This window comes from Lichenostomus cassidix, chromosome Z (assembly GCF_008360975.1).
Source record: "Lichenostomus cassidix isolate B80296 chromosome Z, HeHo_3.0, whole genome shotgun sequence".
NCBI classification, from domain to species: domain Eukaryota; kingdom Metazoa; phylum Chordata; class Aves; order Passeriformes; family Meliphagidae; genus Lichenostomus; species Lichenostomus cassidix.
This window is the reverse complement of record NC_139511.1, coordinates 61,341,843-61,360,068: the sequence shown is the minus strand read 5'-3', so window position 1 is coordinate 61,360,068 and position 18,226 is coordinate 61,341,843. Positions and strand designations below refer to the sequence as shown.

General features: G+C 40.6%; 2 protein-coding genes across 2 annotated transcripts; both read left to right on the top strand.

The window, feature by feature from the left end:
* Nucleotides 1–1,989: 1,989 nt before the first annotated feature.
* RIMOC1 (RAB7A interacting MON1-CCZ1 complex subunit 1) lies at nt 1,990–5,610 on the top strand. The gene is made up of 6 exons (XM_085041953.1): nt 1,990–2,135; nt 2,498–2,598; nt 2,983–3,129; nt 3,526–3,657; nt 3,858–3,972; nt 5,177–5,610. The coding sequence occupies exons 1-6, from the start codon at nt 2,066–2,068 to the stop codon at nt 5,464–5,466; spliced, it is 855 nt and encodes a 284-aa protein (XP_084898079.1). The 5' UTR covers nt 1,990–2,065; the 3' UTR covers nt 5,467–5,610.
* On the top strand, nt 5,572–14,382 carry FBXO4 (F-box protein 4). Its single transcript, XM_085041951.1, has 7 exons — nt 5,572–5,919; nt 6,033–6,268; nt 7,882–8,102; nt 9,102–9,177; nt 9,710–9,888; nt 10,761–10,936; nt 11,937–14,382. The coding sequence occupies exons 1-7, from the start codon at nt 5,572–5,574 to the stop codon at nt 12,021–12,023; spliced, it is 1,323 nt and encodes a 440-aa protein (XP_084898077.1). The 3' UTR covers nt 12,024–14,382.
* Nucleotides 14,383–18,226: the final 3,844 nt, after the last annotated feature.

The following is an 18,226-nucleotide window of genomic DNA, read 5'->3' as shown; positions in this document are numbered from 1 at the left end:
AATTGTATCTGACTATCAACTATTCAGGAATGAATAATAATACATATCCAATAGAAACACTGATTTCTTCCATAAATCAAACTACTCCTGGAAGAAAACACAATTTTGTTTTTTAGGTTCTACTTTTTTTGTTGTGTTTCACCTGTTTGGCAACTCTTTCAGAAGACATAATACAAACAAATAGCAAAAATATCTCTGCCTGTAAGTAGATAGCTTTTCACTTCTAAAGGATCCCAGTAAATGACACTTTTTTCTGTAGGATGGGGGGTTTTTTTGGTGGTTTATTTGGTTTTTTAAAAGTTGTTTGGTTTTTGTTGTTTTTTGTTTGTTTTTGTTTAGTTTTGCTTTTTGTTTGGTTCATTGGGGGTTTTGTTGTTGTTGGTTTAGGGGGGGTGTTTCTGGTTGGTTAGTTGTTTTTTGTAAGTAGTTTGATGGAACACAGGCAATGACAGAATGAACAGTATATGACCTCCAAAGATGAAAGTGTCTTCAGTCAATTATTCTTTCAAAATATTCAAGTTAGCAAAGTTCTGAATATTGTGTGAGTTTGTTTTACATTACTACAATACACACTGAATTGTTAGCTTTTTCCAGGCAGGCAAAAAGATGGAGAAAGCTTGAGAAAAAAATACAGAGAAATGCAGCACTTTTACAACTAGACGATTGACTGCCAAGTAGTAGCAGGATTTTGTTAAAAATAAAAGGAAAACTTACTGTTTTCCTCTCATACATGGAATCTCTTTATTATTTATGAAGTTCATGAAGGATGTTATTTAAAGCTGGACAAAATGCTGGAGCAAGTGTTTAATTCCTCTAATCAAAAGTATGTAGTTTCTGAATGATTTAGCTGTACTTTTCACAGCTGTACTTCTGCATTTTAAGTAAGGAAACTTTAAAATGTAGTTTAAAAAAAATCTTCATTGAAAGATAAGTGTGGCTTTTATTCTTGCTGCCTTTGTTTCAATTCGTTTTATGGGCTACACCTCCTTTGTAGTGAGGTGAAAGCATCAAATTTTTCCAGCAGAAAAGGACCTGGGGCTGCTGGTGACAGCAGCTGACCATGCGCCAGGGTGTGCCCAGGTGGCCAAGAAGGCCAATGGCATCCTGGCCTGGATCAGCAATGGTGTGGCCAGCAGGAGCAGGGCAGGGATTGTCCCCCTGTACTGGGCACTGGTGAGGCCACACCTCGAGTGCTGTGTCCAGCTCTGGGCTCCTCACTGCAAGAAAGACATTGAGGTGCTGCAGTGAGTCCAGAGAAGGGCAATGGAGCTGGGGAAGGGTCTGGAGCACAAGTGCTGTGAGGAGCAGCTGAGGGAGCTGGGGGTGTTTAGCCTGGAGAAAAGGAGGCTCAGAGGAGACCTTATCACTCTAAAACTGCCTGACAGGAGGTTATAGCCAGGTGGGGATCAGCCTCTCCTCCCTGAAAACCAGCAACAGGACGAGACGAAATAGTCTCAAACATTGCCACGGGAAGTTTAGGTTGGACATAATACTGTTATACAAAGTATTTCACAAAACACTTCAGAAAACATTGTTTCAAATTGCTGTACGGGTTTTCCAATAGAATCTGGAAGGGCTGCCCAGGGAGATGATGGAGTCACCGTGCCTGGAGGTGTTTTAGGAAAGACTGGATGAGGCACTCAATGCCAGGGTGTGGTTGTTCGGTCCTTTGTGGTGTTCGGTCATAGGTTAGACCCAGAAGTCTTTTCCAACCTTTAAAGTGATTCCGTAACTTCTGTAAACACAGGGTCACGCCAGGGACTCTCCGAGGGGACGGACAATGCTCTGCAGACGCCACACGCGTCTGTTATGAAAGAGCTTTCACGCCCACACAACCCCAGAACTGCGGTCCCAGCCGCCAGTGGGCGCAGGGCGGGCCGGGGCGGGGGTGTCCCGGCGGGGGCCGGGGGCCGGGTGTCCCGGTGTCCCGGTGTCCCGGTGTCCCGGCGCGGGCGGGCGGCAAGGCAGCGCCAGGCCTGCAGGTCCCCCTCAGCCGGAGCCGCGGCCGCTCCCGCCCCGCCGCCTCTCGCTGCTGCGCCTGCGCGGAGGGCAGCGCGGGCCGGCCATGGCGGTGGCGGCGCTGCGGCCGCGGGTGGCGGCGCTGGGCCGGCGGGTCGGGGCAGCTGGGGCCCGCGGTGAGCGGCGCGGCGGGGACGGCACGGGCAGCACGGGCAGCACCGGGAGCACGGGCAGCATGGGGAGCACGGGGAGCACGGGAGCACCGAGGGCACGGGCAGCACGAGGGCATGGGTGGCGGGCGGCCCTTAGGGCCGGGGTGTGCGCTCGGGAGCATCAGAGCCTGGCCGCGGATGGCCGTAATTTAATCGTGAAAAGTGCCGTCTGTCAGGATGACTGTCCTGCTAGGTGGTGCTAGGTGTATTATTCAGCCGGTCTTGTAGATGCCCCAAGGATCGATGAAGCTATGTGGAAAGGGAGAGTGAGTAAGGCTCCCGCTGAGTGCTCATGAGTGCTAAGGAGCATTGTGTTCTTCCCTCAGATACCTTCTTAGCGAAAGGCTCTGCTACTCTGGACAAGCTGAAGGACCTGTGCAACGAAGGGAAAGAACATCCTTCCACGCTTTTTCAGCTCTATACTCAGGTACTTTATTACAGACATCAAACTTCCTTTCAGGAAAATCTGTGTAGGGTGTGGGAGAGGCTTTGGCGTAAAAAAGAGGGTGCAGCAGAAAGGCGTCTGTTGCTTCGTGTGTGTGGTGAGTGTGAAGCACAGGACTGCTTTTGACTTGGATAACTTGGAGTCGATAATAATTGTGCTATTACTTTAAGGACAGAAGGAGGTTTGGTTTTACGTTCACTATCACCAATTCTTCAATACTTCTAACTTGGACCTTTTGTAAACTGTTAAAAATACCTTCAAATTGTAATGTTTTATAAACTAACAAGTTTTCTATGTTACAACACACCACCATTTGATTCTTTTGACGGTAGCATTTCTACTTTGTATGTGTTCTTGTTTTCATAGGCTGTCCTAGATATTACATATTTTGAGGAAAACCAGCTTGTGGATGAAGATTTTCCAGAAGAATCTTCCTTGCAAAAACTTAAAGAACTTATTTGTATTCTTTCAGAACCAGAAGACCTAGTGAGGGAATGCGGCATAAATGAAGAAGTGAGTAGCCAGAGGGCTAATTATTTCATTATTTGAAAATAAAAAGCCTGAAACAGGATAATAGTTGTATTTTTGATGGGCAGAATTTAAGGTATTTTGAAACATTTTCAAGTCTTTTTTGTATTTAAATAGTGAATCCTGAAAATACTGTTTCAAATATCTTGTTGTGTGCTCAGAATTTATCTTGTTAGCATTTCATGATTTCACAGGCAGTTAATGATTCTGCTTGGCAGTTTACAGTGTTAGGTTAGGCTAGGCTTGTCTTTGTGAGTGTTGCTGTCAAGCACAGCCCCTAAAAGTAAGAGATTTATACACTGTTTGCATGTATGGCAGTGCATATGAGTAGTTCAGGTGGTTTATTTTTGTGTTAGACCAGTTTGTTGGATTTTTTTTCAGCCCATCAACATCCTTGGTGCAGAGTTGTTAGAATGTCTTTACTGGAGAAAAGGAGCCCTTCTTTACATGTATTGTCATACAGCAAAAGAAAGAAGTGAATGGCTACGAGAAAACATTACCACATTTAAAAAGGTAAAGGAGATGAAAATGTTCTATGAGCTTGTAAATACAGCTTTAAAGTTTGACTCTTCACTTTTAAAATATGGCTGGGGTTTTTCTGTTTTGTTTTGTTTTCTTTAAGTAAGGTTTTGGTGAATTCATAAAAAGAAGTGTTTCTGCCTACCATTAATTTAACTAAAACTTATTTTTTCCTCATTTCTAACTGTACTCAGTGTCTTAATGATGGAGTTCATTACTTGATGAAGATGCTTAGCTTTAGATGCCCTCTTCAGCTAGGTGAAGATGTCTCGCTTCAAGATAAAGATACAGCTAGATTACTCAGTGAAGGTAAAAAAACCCAAAAAGCTCCAAAAACCCCACAACCTACTCCTCTTAATAACTGCTCCACTTTATGAAATGCTTTTTTGTGTGGTTTTATTGTTTGACTTAATTTGTATTCAAGACCTGACATGTTTTAGAACAAGAAGATAATAAATGAGGCAAGTAAGCAGGCAACAGTGCTCCCCCCAATTTCTTTTTTGACTCATGAATTTTAGAAGGTGACAATTTACCGGTGTTTATGTGTGCCCTGGAGGGAGGTGAACTGAGGCAATCGATGTTCGATGCACAGCAGTGTTTTACTAGTTGAGAACTGACAGATGTTTAAGGCACAAATACGTCTGCAGAGGGTGCCAGAGGTTCACATATTGGTGTTCCCTTTTAGCTCTAGGACAGCACAGGTACAATCAGACTTCTTGCAGGTAAAAACTTTATGCAGAGTTAAGTTAGATTAGTTAGATTTGGCAAATTGTCTCTGTCACCACTTTATGTAGCTTTATGTGTAGGTTTCATTCCTGTAGGGCATTTACAGAAGGATATTAGGCTGCAGGTAGGGTGATGCAGCAGGAGGGGATTTGTAAGTTAAAACAGCTTGGTGCTGAGGATGTGATATCCACGCTGAGCACGCTCAAAACCAACTCTACTCTGACTGTAGTGGGATGAAGCACCTTCTTGCTTAATCTCATCTGAATATGGCATTGCTCCTATATAGCTCCATACTGCAAAGCCAAATTCAGTAACTGACTTGTGGATTTATTTAGCAGGATTTTTCTTTTCGGTGACCATGGACACACGTGGCTTTCAATTGAAATACTAAAGCTGCTGCTGGTTACCCTGAGTTAAGATGACCTCAGACAGTATCTTTTAGGCTTAAACGGGAAGCACAGAAATATTCTAAAGTAATTATGTGCAGTCATGCCTCTGCTTAATGGACTGTAAAGAAATAATGGAATTCGATAAGATAAATAAGCAAAGGAAATTATAGAAATAATATTTATAAGGCAATCTTAAAAGATTTTATCATTATGGAGGGCCAAACTCGACAGAGAAATGAGCATGGTCTTGATCCAGCTTTTCTTCTGAGCATTATATACTTATACTGTCTTTTTGGAATTTTTTTCCCCCAGTGTTACTGAAAAAACAATTAAGTGAACAAGCTGTGTACTTGCTTATAGCAGAACAATAAAGTACTTGATTTAAATTATTTTTGCAGGCATATTTAGTGACACTCACTTACTGGCACTGATGTACAGTGGAGAAATGTGCTACTGGGGACTGAAACACTGTGGAGAAGGGAAGCAGGAAAGCCTTGAGTCAATAGATCCCGTGTCTAAGAGCGACCTGGACAGCAGATCACAGAGCATATCGCTGGATTTCCAAGAAACGGGGAGAAACGTGTTAACAAAGTATGTGGTCGTATGTGAGGGACCCTTAAAAGGTCAAGGGTGGAACACAGCAACTGCAAAACAAATGCTACATTACTTTGTGAAGTCCCGCAACTAAGACCCACTGCGGTGTCAGTGCCTGAAGAAAACCTGTGACCCAAGCGCACACTTAAGGAGGTTGTTTCGGCTTCAGTGTCTGACTTCTTTTCTTTTTCCAATCAAAATGTATACGTCTGTTGCATTAAAAGCACGCATTCAAAGGCCTCGCGGAACACGGGTCCAAAGTGTACGGCCGTGTGGGGCGTGGGTGCGGAAGCGGCGCTGCCGGCCCGAGAGCCCTGGCTGGCGGTGCCGGAGCGTGCGCGGCCGTGCGGGGGGCGGAGGCGCCATGGCGGCGGCGGGAGCGGAGCAGCGCGGGGCCGGCCTGGAGGCCGCCGTGCGGGGCGGGCTGCGCGTCCTCCGGGAGCGCTGGATGCGGGGCAGCACCCGCGAGCCCGGCGGCACCGCGCTGTCCCCGCGTCCGGCGGCCCCGGACGGTGCCGACACAGTGAGCGCCCTGCAGGCGCTGCCGGTGAGTGGGGCCGGTCGCATAAGGCGGGGCAGGGGGGGTAAGCGCTGCATCCCACCCCCTCCTTCACTGCTGAATTCCTGGGTCGTTAAACCGCTGCTCTCAATGGTTTTCAGATCAACGTGCAGCTGAACATCATGTCTTTCCTCTCGCCCCAAGATTTGTGCCACTTAGGAAGCACGAGTTGCTACTGGAGGGCAGCTGTGCAAGACCCGTTGTTGTGGAGGTATTTTCTCCTGCGGGATCTCCCCTCTTGGACATCTGTTGATTGGAAATCACTCCCAGATGCGGAGATTTTTAATAAAGCCTTTTCAGAAGTCAGCGACAATGCACTGTATGATTACATGGCAGTGTAAGTACCTCCATATTCTCTTACATGACTTCAGGTCTCTCTGGAGCCCTAATATATACAGCCCACAGGCATGTTTCATATTCACAGCAATGCAGCTCTGTTTAACTGCTGTTTAAATTTTGATGTGTCTCAAATCCATTGTTTATTTTGGAAATGTAATTTCCTGTTGCTCCATAGTCTGTCTGGTCAGCTCTTTCTGTTTGAAACTCAACAAGAATGTGAAACATCGTAAACCAGACAAAGCTAATGTTATAAAAAACCCTAAATCTGTTTGTGAACTCCATGTGTACTATGACACAGAAACATAGTAATCTCAAAAGCTCTGCATACTGTTGATAAAGAAGTGTTCTTTGCTCTTGGTACAATTGCAAGCATTTTAATAAAAGTACTGAGAAGTCTTCACCTACAGCAAGTAGAATGAAACTTCGGGTTTTTTTTCATCTTATGTGGAAGACTGAGTAATAAAAAAGTGCCCAGAATGTGCACAGAATAACAAGGAGTATTGTTTTAGCTCTGATTGTCAAAAGGCTGTAAGACAAAGACTGGTTTCTGCTAGCATAGTTGAAAAGCATAGCAACACATCAAATGTGCTTGGGTGACTGAGAAGAACTCTGAAAACAAGTAGATTATTTTGTGGTGATTTGTTTTTTTTTTTAACTTCATTCAGTTCCCTTGATTTGCAGTAGTGATTTGTGGATTTGTTTGGGATTTTTGATTTACTTGCAGTTTCATTTTCCAAAGGTTATGGTAAGTGCACTAACTTCTGCAATCTCTCTGCCCTTCATCCCTACTTAACAGATGGGAATGATACATCTGGAATTTGAAGAGGAAAATATATACTGCTTTTGAAATTGGATTTAAATGAATTTAGGTCTGAATCACCTATTTTAAACCACCTGTCACTGATTTCCATTGTGTCTGCATGTGCTTAGCAGTTTTGCTGATCTCAACTGAAGCATCTCAGTGTGGGTATAAAGGAGCACACATTTGATATTTCCTTGAAGAGGTTTGCCCAGCAGCCACCTACCATGACTGCAGAAGCAGACTGAAGGCTGCTGCTCTAGGATTGTCTGTCTGACTGTTGCTCTTGTTTGGTGTTTACCGCACCAAACAAGCACATAAGTTTGCAGACAACACTTCTCCCACAGCTGGCATGCTCTGTACCTTCAGGGGAAGTGGTTCTTTTCAGCTGGTTGCTTATTTCAAACACAAAAGTAGTTGAATTAAGGTTTAAAATGCACTCACAAGGCTCATTTTTTAAATTTTATTTTTAGTTTGACTTTTCTGCTTTGATGTTAGTTTACCTATATTGAATGTTCAGTGAGGATGGGGGAATTTGTGCTTTTTTTTTTAATAAACTGAAAGATCTGTAGATAGAAGGGTACTAAGGTCCAAAAAGTCAGTATTTGGACTTCAAAAGAACTGATGCCTTTGCCTGCTTTGTACTGGTGTTTGAAACCATCTAGTTTGGAACTTTATAATTTTTGACCTATGCTTTGAGCTGTACCAGTAACAAAGCATGAGAAGTGTGCGACCTCAATCAATTTATGTAGTTTAATTAATACCTCTTTTTAATTTTGTGTTTAATTTCTAGTTGCGTCTATTTTACACAGATATAAAAGGAGCTGTCCTCAGGGTAGAAGAAGTTTGAAATCAAGCCGTCCCCGGTATGGAGCTGTGACTTCCTTTCTGCAATCACTGGTCACTCAGGCAGAACCTCGCTTTGCTATGTTTGGGCCAGGTTTGGAACAGCTGGACGACTCTTTAGTGCAAAAGATGATGACATGCCCAGAAATTCTGCAGGTAGCTGGCCTACCTCACAGGCAAATTCATGGTAATGATGATTTTGGCTTTTGGCCTTCATATTTTGTAAATAGATATAACACAAAAAACTTGGCTGCAGAAATGGAGAAAAAGAATTATTTTTTTTGTACCCTTAAAATTCAGTAGAATCATGGTAAAAACAAATCATTTTCTCTCTGATTCATTCAGAAGGATAAATGCAGCGAACATTTGGGGCAAACAAATAGCTTCAGTGAATTTACAATTAAATTTGCACATTGTCAGAAGAATAATTTTGCTCCTTGTACTTCTGTTTTCATCCAAAATTCCATATTACAGCTGCTGTTGTAATAGATAAATGCAAACAGACGTTTCTTTCAGTACTGCTTGCAGTAAGTGGCTAAAAAGCACATTTCTGATTTTATTCAGGAACTCAATGTGATCTTTATATGATTCAGTATTCTGATATCAAATGGTGTAAATTCACTTAGAAGAGTTACAGGAGCAGGTGAGGTATTTTTTTTGATGTTTAAAAGAATAGCTTTGAAAGTCTGATTTGACTCCAGAGACAAAAATGTGTTACTTTTTAACTAATGGTTATTTCAGCACAGCAGAATTAGAATAATTAAATTTTATTTACAGGAAGTATGAAAAATATTTCTAGTGGGTTTTTTATTTCTCTCTTATGTCCTTTTAATGCAGCTTGTCACAAACAGACTGGAGACTTTGCTATGCCAGTTTCAGCTAATAAACACAAGTCTGGCTCCTTTCTGATTTAGGTTTCTAGGTTCAAGTCTAATGATCAAAAATATGGAAATGCCTTGTTACTTTCCTTTGATACCACTGACTTGATTTTTATGGAATTGAAAGACTGATCAATTGGAGCATGTATAAAATTTAATTGCAAAACAGTAAATCTGCTACTCCTAACAGCAGTATATAAGCTTGAATATATCCATTTTATAGCACCAATGGAATTTTCAAACTACTGCGTAGTTGTAGTCAATAGCCACATACTTGTAATCTCATATATTCTTTTTTTTCCCTGTAGGAATTGGATCAGGAGTCAGTTTTCAGTTTAATAACAATCAAAAATTCAATATTCTGACATTGTATTCCACCACCAGGTAAGATAAGATTCATTCTCCACCAAATAGAAAGTACAGTTTCTAATTTATTTTATACTTTTCCTCATAGTCTTGGTATGTGATTTTCATGTGCACATTCTCATGCATGAATATCCCTTATAAATTGAAGCTTTAATGCATTTAAAGCTTAAAAAGTCTTTGCTTTCCCTTTTTTCAACCACTAAGTTTTCACATGGAAATAATAAAGCTTTTCCAAACCATATATAGGTACCAAAAGTGTATGACAAGTACATTAGAGGTACTTCCATCCCTCTTGATACCTTGGTTGAGTCCCTTTTGAAACAACTCTATAAACTTATCCTGGAGTGTATTTTCTTACGCATCTTGCACATTGCTAACCATCTCTATATGTGCAATCAGAAAGAAAAGGCAGGAGACAGCAGGGAGAAATGAAGCTGTTCTGCTGGCTCTGCCCATTTTCCTTTCTCTTTCCTGCACTGCCTAGACTTTCAAGATTGAGTTTTGGCATTCTTGGTTAACCTGACTACTGAAATACCGAAATATCTTTCAGTGTGGAGAGGAGGAGAGCAAGGGAAGAGCAAGCTGTTGCTGTAAATAAGATGTTTTACCAAGAGAACAGCGTAGTAGGGAATCAGCAAGCTGTGCACTACAGTGTTATAGCTCAAGTGAGGATGGTGTGTGAAGTAGTTGATGGATTCATTTATGTTGCTAATGCAGAAGCTCACAGAGGTAAGAAGTTTCTCTTTATTTTATTTATTTATGTTTTGTGAATAACTGGAGTGTTAGATTACGAGGTGTATGCAATGCATCAAAATCCGTGTTCTAATCCTTTTAAAATCTGCTATTTCTTCATGGCTTACCCTGTTGAAGAGGTCTCCTATCCTACACACTCCCTCATCAACCTGTGAGGGGTTATGACCCCTTGTTTGTTTATGGCACATACTAATATGGTTGCTATCTAAACTACATGTGGGAAATTATCTGGATTAAAAAATAAACAAAACCTTGAGTGTGTATAGGAGAAACCTGAAACTACTTTTTTTGCGGTGTAATAGCCAGGAAACAGAACCTTCACTAGGAAAACTGCAGTAAAAAATGCAATTAGTCTAAATCAGGTTAGTCCTGTAAGATGATAATCCAAATAACAATTATGGTAATTCTCTTTACATTTATCAGCTTTAAATGGAGGAAAAAGGCTAACTCAGAAAAGAAGGGGTAAAAAAATTTGAAGGGATACACTACAGAGAAAAGTGCATTCAGTAGGGAAGGGCTGCTGAGTGTGTGCTCTATGAGTATTTCTGAATGGCTTGTTGCAATTTTGATCACTATGAGGTACTCAGAAAACACTGATGTTAGGACTGAATTAGGCTGCCTGTAGAATCTATGGAGATCTTTAAATAACATCTAAATGTCATCAATATCTGTATAACATAAATGCAGATGAATCAGTCTTGCAGTAAGCAGAATAAGGAACAAGACCATGTGGCCCTTCCAGTCCGCTGTCTCATCACCTCTGAAATAAAAAAAAAAAACCCAAAACTAAACCCACTTTCTTGTATTTGCATATACTTAATATTCATGTATTAAAAATTGTTTCTTAGAGCACGATCGTCAGGAGGAGCTGGCTCGTATTTTGGCAATGACTGATCCAGCCCTCGGGCCTCCGAACAGACCTCTGCTGGTTTTGTCCTGTGTCTCTCGTGTTGGTGTGAACAGAATTCCCTGTGTTTACATGGCACATCAGCTGCAGCTAAATCTGCTACGTCAGCCCTGGATGGTACTTGCTCTTACACCTTTATTTTCTGTTTCTCTGTGGTTTAAATTTTAATTTAGGCTTTCAGGTAGCTGAACCGTACCTACCTAAGCAAGTGTGCAGCTTTCAACTCTTGTACCTGAGCTCTTCATTTAAGTGAAGGATTTAGTTTCTCTGGTCCTCTAAGATGAATTAGCCTATCTGAACACAAGGAGCTTAGTGACTTATTCAGAAGCACACAAGAGACTTCAGATGGACCCAGAATGTAAGGAAGGACAAATTACAGTCTTGAAGGGAATAAGGAAGCTTCACTTCATTTAAATAAAAATTTCCTGAGCCAACAACCTTTGACAGAAGATTTTAGGGACAGACTGTTTACTGTCACTCACTTGATGTGATGTCTGGAGTTTTTGACAGATCAGTTTTTTGCCTAGAATGTGAGGTCCTGAACTTGTTTTTTTATGCTTGTCAAGCACAGTATATACCAGCATGGTTCAGCCGTACAGGTTGATTTTTTATTGATGTGTAGCTGAAGAATAACTTGATCACAAAAAATTCTGATTTCAGATAATTCCTTTGTTTTCATAAAGAAAGTGTTTACAAGCGTTTTACAAAACATACCATTTATCACAGCCACTTAATAGGATGTTACAAAATCTGAGTTAATAACATACATAGAAGTCTAAAGCTAGCAGCATTTTTGCTTTCAGATATGAGTAGAATTTTTAAGTAGATTGCCACCTGTAAAGTGAGTATAATGTTCCAGAATAGCTGATGGAAAAAAAATTCACCCTGATACCAAGAGTGAAAGCTTTCCTAATATGGAGGATTTCTTTGTTTGTTTTCTTACTCTTATAAAACCATTTTTGTCTAAGGGACCTTTAGACCAGTGATAAAAGTTTAGATTTGATATGAGTGTTTCTGACTTTACAGATAGACACGGAGTCATGTTAAAATATTGTTACATCCTGTTGGTTGTTATCTCTAATACATTAGCTTTTTTTTTTTTTTTTGATTTTCACAGATGCAGGACACTGTAGCTGCAACTTTAGATGGATTGCTAAATGGAATTGAGTGGCTCTTGGAAGAAGCAAATAATAAAAATGCATAGTAATGGAATTAGGCATTGTTGCACTGTATAAACCCTTAGGTGTATTGCATTTCAGCTGAAGTGAGAATCTTGTCCTTCCTGCCAGAGTGCTGTCAGAAGGCAAAATTAAAAGGCAAACCTGCATAAATTTCACTGCACATACTTAAACTGTTAACATTCTTCCAACTATAGTCCTGAATTGTAGGTACAAGTAGGATTGCCTGCATTCCAGCTGCTATGAAGAAGTGATTTGGAGGGACAGTCTGAGTGTTTTGTGGTGGATTGTTTTTTTCTTTTAACCAGGAGCCTTTAGAGTACAATCTTCTCTCAATATATCTGATGGTCTGGTATCTTCTGTAAATATATGTAACAGTACATTAGTTGATCAGCACAGCCCTATGGCAGCATCACACATTTAGTAAGTATATTCAGTGGAGATCTTTACAGTGACAGTTCCTGACCAAAGAAAACATACTATAGGTTATACAGTAGTAAGTTGCCAGAGAGTAACTCTTGATTTCAAAAGAGTAAATTCCCTTATATTTTGCCAGAAAAAATGCCTAAACAAAAAATAGCGGGAGGATTTTGGTCAGCCCAGACCAAAATTTTTAAAAGCAAACACTGCTATGTTATGAGTTGTTGTTTCTTGTTTGTGATGGTATTTATTAACCAACCACAACAGACTTCCGAATCTTCTGCTTCCTGTTGCACTGAAATTACTAGCTTGAACTGGATGTGCTTCTGATGTCATGAACAAATGTTAAATAGAATAATGAGTACTTCAGGACGTTATTGTATACATAGACTGTCAGTTATTCAAATAGTTGTGGCCATTTTCAGATGTGTATTGTACCCATCTTAAAATTTTCTACACATTTGCAAGTATTTTTATAAAAGGGGAAGCGATATTTTAAAGCTGGAATTGTGTTTTCCATGTTAACATCTCTTGGGTTACTCGTAGTCTTGCGCCTTTTCATGTTTTTATTATTGGGTGAGTGTTCAGAAACTTCACTTTGAGTTCTTGCCTGTGCATTTATTTGCTTCATTCTGGACTTTTCGGGGTTTTTTCCTATCTCTGTGGAAATTCAATTGTCTCACAATTTTTCCTTGGTACTAGAAAATGCTTACGTGGTGCATATACAGCTGTAATTGCCCATATACAATTGTAATTGGAGTATGTGAGTGATGCTCAACACAGCTATGTCAGAAACATTCCATTTGAGAAGCTGTTTGGTATTTTTAATGAACTAGAAAGTGTCTTTTTTTTAAAAAATCTTTATGCACAATTAATAGATCTTTCCAGATATTTATGTATGTGTCCTAATCAGGACATATGGGTGTTTCAAGAGAAAATCCATAGGAATATGAATGTTCTGAGGTTGATTCCCCTTTTTCCCCCCCTTTTTTAATAGTGTATATGTGTTTTGCCCTTTAAAATGGAGCAGACACAATGGATTTATGAGTATTTGGGGTAAAATGCCATGCTTTGTGACTGGGTGTATGTGATTTTCCTGCTAGTCATAGTAATTTCATAGTGGTCTATATGTAGGGGATTGAATGCAGCAACCTCATGCTAATTTAGGTACTACAGATATTGGGGGCGGTTGTGGAAGATCCTCATTCTGCTTTCTTCATAAGGAATAAATTATTTTTAAAAGAATGATATTTAGAGTCTTTCTATGTGTGTTAAGCTGCCCACATGTGTGCACATCTGCTCACACACTGCAATCACACTATCATAACAAATCACCATTGTCATCAATAGTCATTCATGAACAATGTTATTTTACCAGTTCTGTTAACAGATACTAGCTCACTGTCATTTCACATGGTCAGGATAATGTAGAGTACATAATTTTTCTTAAACTAAAGAACATCAGCTACATTAACTTAAAGCTAGGATAACTTCAGAATTACTAATTTTCATCTAGAAAACAGAGTGGGAATGAGAAGTCCGTGCAGTCAGAGCTCTGTGATTGAGTGCTCTGGTAGATCAGCACAGGCAAGGAACATGTGCTTGTACACTGTCCAGAGGTGCAGCTGAGGTGCACAGAGGTGTGCTATGGAAGAGCCAACCAGCCTGTTCAGCAACCAAACGGAAAATAGTTGCAGACATGCACTGCCTTTTAAATTTGACGATTCCTACTATTTAAATTCCTGAGTCTGCTTAATTTAGAAGCATAGTAAGTAGATTCATCTTGGGACTGTCATTGTTACAAATTAAAAAATAGTTGGATATGGAATATTAGACTATGACTTACATTTAAAACGTTTTAATGTAAAAACTTTTTTTTTTTTGTCTAATTGTCTTGGATTTATCACAGTAGATGCAACTGTGATGGGTTTGTGAAAAATAAAATCAGGATCTGGATCCCAGAAATTGCTTTCCTTGGGATGAAGGTTTCTAACTGAACTAGAAAGAAAATAGTTTTCCTGCCCACTGAGGCAGCATGTTTACCTAAACAGTGGTCACAAAAGAAAAGATTAAAATGACAAGGCATGTGATTTATAAGAAAACTCAGTTACTAAGGCCTCACCTGAGCAGCTTTCCCAAATAGAAGGTTGCTATGGGGATGCTAATTTTCAAATCTTTGAAACTTTTAATAACAAACGTGCCTGGTGCTAGCTCCAGGGCACCTGCCCGGCTCAAAGGATGGAGGCAGCATGCTGTCACTGGTGAGATGTCTCGCAGGTTATGATGATGCTGGAGCAGCCCTGGGTAGTCATGGAGGCTCTACACAGGAATGTCAGGACCCTTCTAGTTGCAGCTTCAGAGGGGAGCTGTGGCTCACTGTGTGCCCTTGCAGGATGGCACTGCTGATCTGCATCAGTGCTGATGCTCTGCAGGTCCATAGACCCTTTGCCAAAATTGCTTCAAGAAATCAATAGCACTCCCTTCTCAGATAGTGCAGGCAGCAGCTGCAGTTATAGAAAAACCTACAGGAAAATCAACATGCCTTTTCAAAGGCTTATAGACAGGGAATGTGCTGCCTTTTAATCTGATGGTTATTGTCAATATCAATTTGTATGGTAGCATGAATATCGCAGCTGAAGAGAATAGATGGGGTTGCTGTCAGGAAGATGTATGGAAATAATTGCTGGCATTATTGAAAAGTGATTGACGTTTTAGTCTGTGATTAAGTGTCTTTTTCATGGCACTCTAGCACTAGTGGTTCTGGATAAATTACTTTATGAGTAGAGAAATAACATTGGTCAGTTACAGAACGTGATACTACAGCACAAGCCTGTGTTTAAACTTCAAGCCCAGAGGATGTCTGAACAAAGGCTGCCCTCAGTAATGTAGGTAGGCATACACCAGAGAGTGAACAAACAACAAAACCCAGTGGATCTGGGTAAGGGGTATATTTAAGAATCAGTGAGGTTAGGTCTCTCCTGCACCAGCCCGCTCCTACTCCAGCATTACCCTGTCTGTCTGTGCTGAGCAGCTGTTCACAGGTGCCAATTACTGGCCAAGGTTCCTGGGCGGCCAGCCTCTTAAGGTTCCTTCCTCCAGCCTCTTAAGTGTCTTAGACGCTGTTTGCTGGATTCTCTCTGGTTTGTATCTCACTTATTGCAGGCTTAAAACTGGACACCCTGCTCCAGATTCAGATCTGCAAGTCCTGGGCAGAAGGGAATTGAGCACCTTTCCTCAACGTAGCGTTTTTCACTGTGTGGGCATACTACTGAATCCATATTCACTGGTCTACCAGGAGCTCAGATCCCCTTTGCAGAGCTGCTCCCAAACCAGTCACCTGCCCTGCACTGGTGCACAGTGTGTTCCCTGCCACAGGCAGGCCTTTGCCTTTGCTTATCATCACGACATTTTTACATCACCTGTTAGCTCACTGAATGGGCGAGCAATGTCACTTGCAATATTCCTGGCTGTCCCTGCACAAGGAGCCTACTGTCTCTGGGGCCACCAGCCTGCCTGTGACAGTATGTAGAATCAGTCACCTAATGGGAGAAAAAAGGCATTTAGTCTTTTCCTGAAGGCTGAAATCAATCAATCAAGCAATTTGCTCCATCAAATGAAAGCTGAACAATTAATTCCTCTGTAGTATGCTAACCACTGGTAGACAAGAGCTTTAAGTATGAAAATCTGATACAGTTCCAGAAATTATTTCACCCAGCTCAGTAAAGTGTTTCACTGTGAAGAAATCCTGATTATAACCCAGAAAGACCTACTGTATTCAATAAATTATTTCATACTCTCTTTACAAAGTGTTAACAATAAACCACACTTTTCTCACATAAAAATAAAGGAACTGAGGTAGTTACATAGTGACTGAGGACTGAGGACTGTACTTCTTAATCCATAGTGCTCTGTTGGTAAAGGAATATAATTTTGGTGTGGCATCTCTTGTGTCTTCTCCACAAACTTGAACTATGAACACAGTTCATGTCTGATGTCATGGGAGACATGTTTCAGAAATGTGAACATGCAAGGCTATGCATCAAGAACAAAACCAAGCCTTTTTCTCTATTTGGATCAAATAATCTTCTATGAAAGGTTTTTATACAAGTTTCCTAAATGTATCTAGAAACACCAGTTGCTTAGAACTTGCCCTCATAACACTGATCATGTTAACAGCCAATTCCCTTTGAAATTCAGCTGGCTGCATCTTAAATTCTGTGAAGATTTAAAACAGTGACAATACCTTTTGTTCATATGAAAGAAATAGGTTAAACTTGATCTGCATATGTGCTGTACATTAAATTCTGTGGGATAAATTGATTTTTTCTTGAACCTGAATCACGATGATTTAAACAAATGAGTTTCCTGGGAATCCTCTTTTAAGAATAAAATCTTCACTCATCACACATTCAGACCATGGGAAGTATAGCATAAGGATGCACTGACACAGCTACACATTAAGCTTCTTTGGAAAAGCACAAGCTGTTTCCAAGAAAATAAATGCAAATTACAAGTTTGATTAACAAACCATATTAACAGAATCTTACGGGTTCCTTTCCAAAATTAGAGACTCAGTTTTGTAGAAATAGATATTATTGAAAGCAAAGAACCCAGTTACCTGACTACTACATTCATCTAAAACAAGAGAAGAAACTCTGAGTATAACCAATACATGGTTGAATTGCATACTTGAATTCAAGCATTTTTCAGTCTTTTATTGAAAAGAATTGCTGCTGAGCCAATATCAATATCCTTCTTTTCAGCTGATAGACTTTTAGACTCATTAAAACAAACCAACAAAATATTCTACCACGTATTTTTGGTTTTTGAACTTGCTTTTTATTACAGGACCTGAGTTGATATAAATCAGCTGGTGTACAGACACACGTTTTGACCCCCAATATTCTCTGAACACTTGTTCCAGTCACAGGTAGCTAATAAAATAGAAATAAACTGAAAAAATAAATGAAAGGACATATTGTTGTAAAGATTTTTAGGGGTGTCTTGGTGTACCTACAGGGCGAAACAGTTTGAGGGCCCCAACTGAAAAGGATGCATTGGAAACTGCTGCCACAGTAACCAACAAGTTTCATGGAAGGCAATCAAAATCAACAACCACGGAAAATTCTGGCTAACATTCAATAGCCTGATACTGATGGTTCCACAGTGCCTATTGTCTGTGGGTGTCCCTACCACTACCTGAGTAACACCCTCAAGCCTAACATGCTGACCCAGCTCTGTGGTGACTGAGAAAGCTCGAGTCAGTATTGGATGCAACACTAACTAATTTCATTTTCTTGATTAGCTCTTTTATAAGGTTACACAGGCAGATCTGACTATGCAGCCAAATACGGTATTACACATTCATGCCCATTCACATGCCCACTGCCCTTCCAAGTCAGCACATACATACATACATTCCTTAGTGGCAGTCTTCCAGCCCAAGGACACACACACTCCCTTCTGAACATCTTATTCAGCTGGTCATGATCCATGCAAAAGATACAATTATAATTAATTTAGTCACTGTTCTTTAATAATCCAGCAGACCCATGCTTCCAGTCCAGCTGCTCCCACAAGCTCCTATCTCATTTTTCCCCCAGTGGTACATTCCATGCATCTCTGGTCTCTAAGCATCCAGCACAGCAGTTTCCTTCCAGCTCTGTACTCTATGCACCAGATTAAATTAATTGGCCTGATTTGTGATTTGACAAGCAGATGACTGTGGAGTCAGGGGGGGAGAGAATGCAGATCTGTGCTTCAACTGGACCACATGAGATCCTGCACTCAGAGGTGCACCCATATACCA

Bases quoted from the DNA above. Each gene is read 5' to 3' on its own strand.
- RIMOC1 (XM_085041953.1), top strand. From the start codon at position 2,066: ATGGCGGTGGCGGCGCTGCGGCCGCGGGTGGCGGCGCTGGGCCGGCGG. The intron at 3,130-3,525 runs GTGAGTAGCCAG...ATTTTTTTTCAG, and splicing joins AATGCGGCATAAATGAAGAA to CCCATCAACATCCTTGGTGC. The intron at 3,973-5,176 runs GTAAAAAAACCC...TTATTTTTGCAG, and splicing joins AGCTAGATTACTCAGTGAAG to GCATATTTAGTGACACTCAC.
- FBXO4 (XM_085041951.1), top strand. From the start codon at position 5,572: ATGTATACGTCTGTTGCATTAAAAGCACGCATTCAAAGGCCTCGCGGA. The intron at 6,269-7,881 runs GTAAGTACCTCC...TATTTTACACAG, and splicing joins CTGTATGATTACATGGCAGT to ATATAAAAGGAGCTGTCCTC. The intron at 9,178-9,709 runs GTAAGATAAGAT...AATATCTTTCAG, and splicing joins ACATTGTATTCCACCACCAG to TGTGGAGAGGAGGAGAGCAA.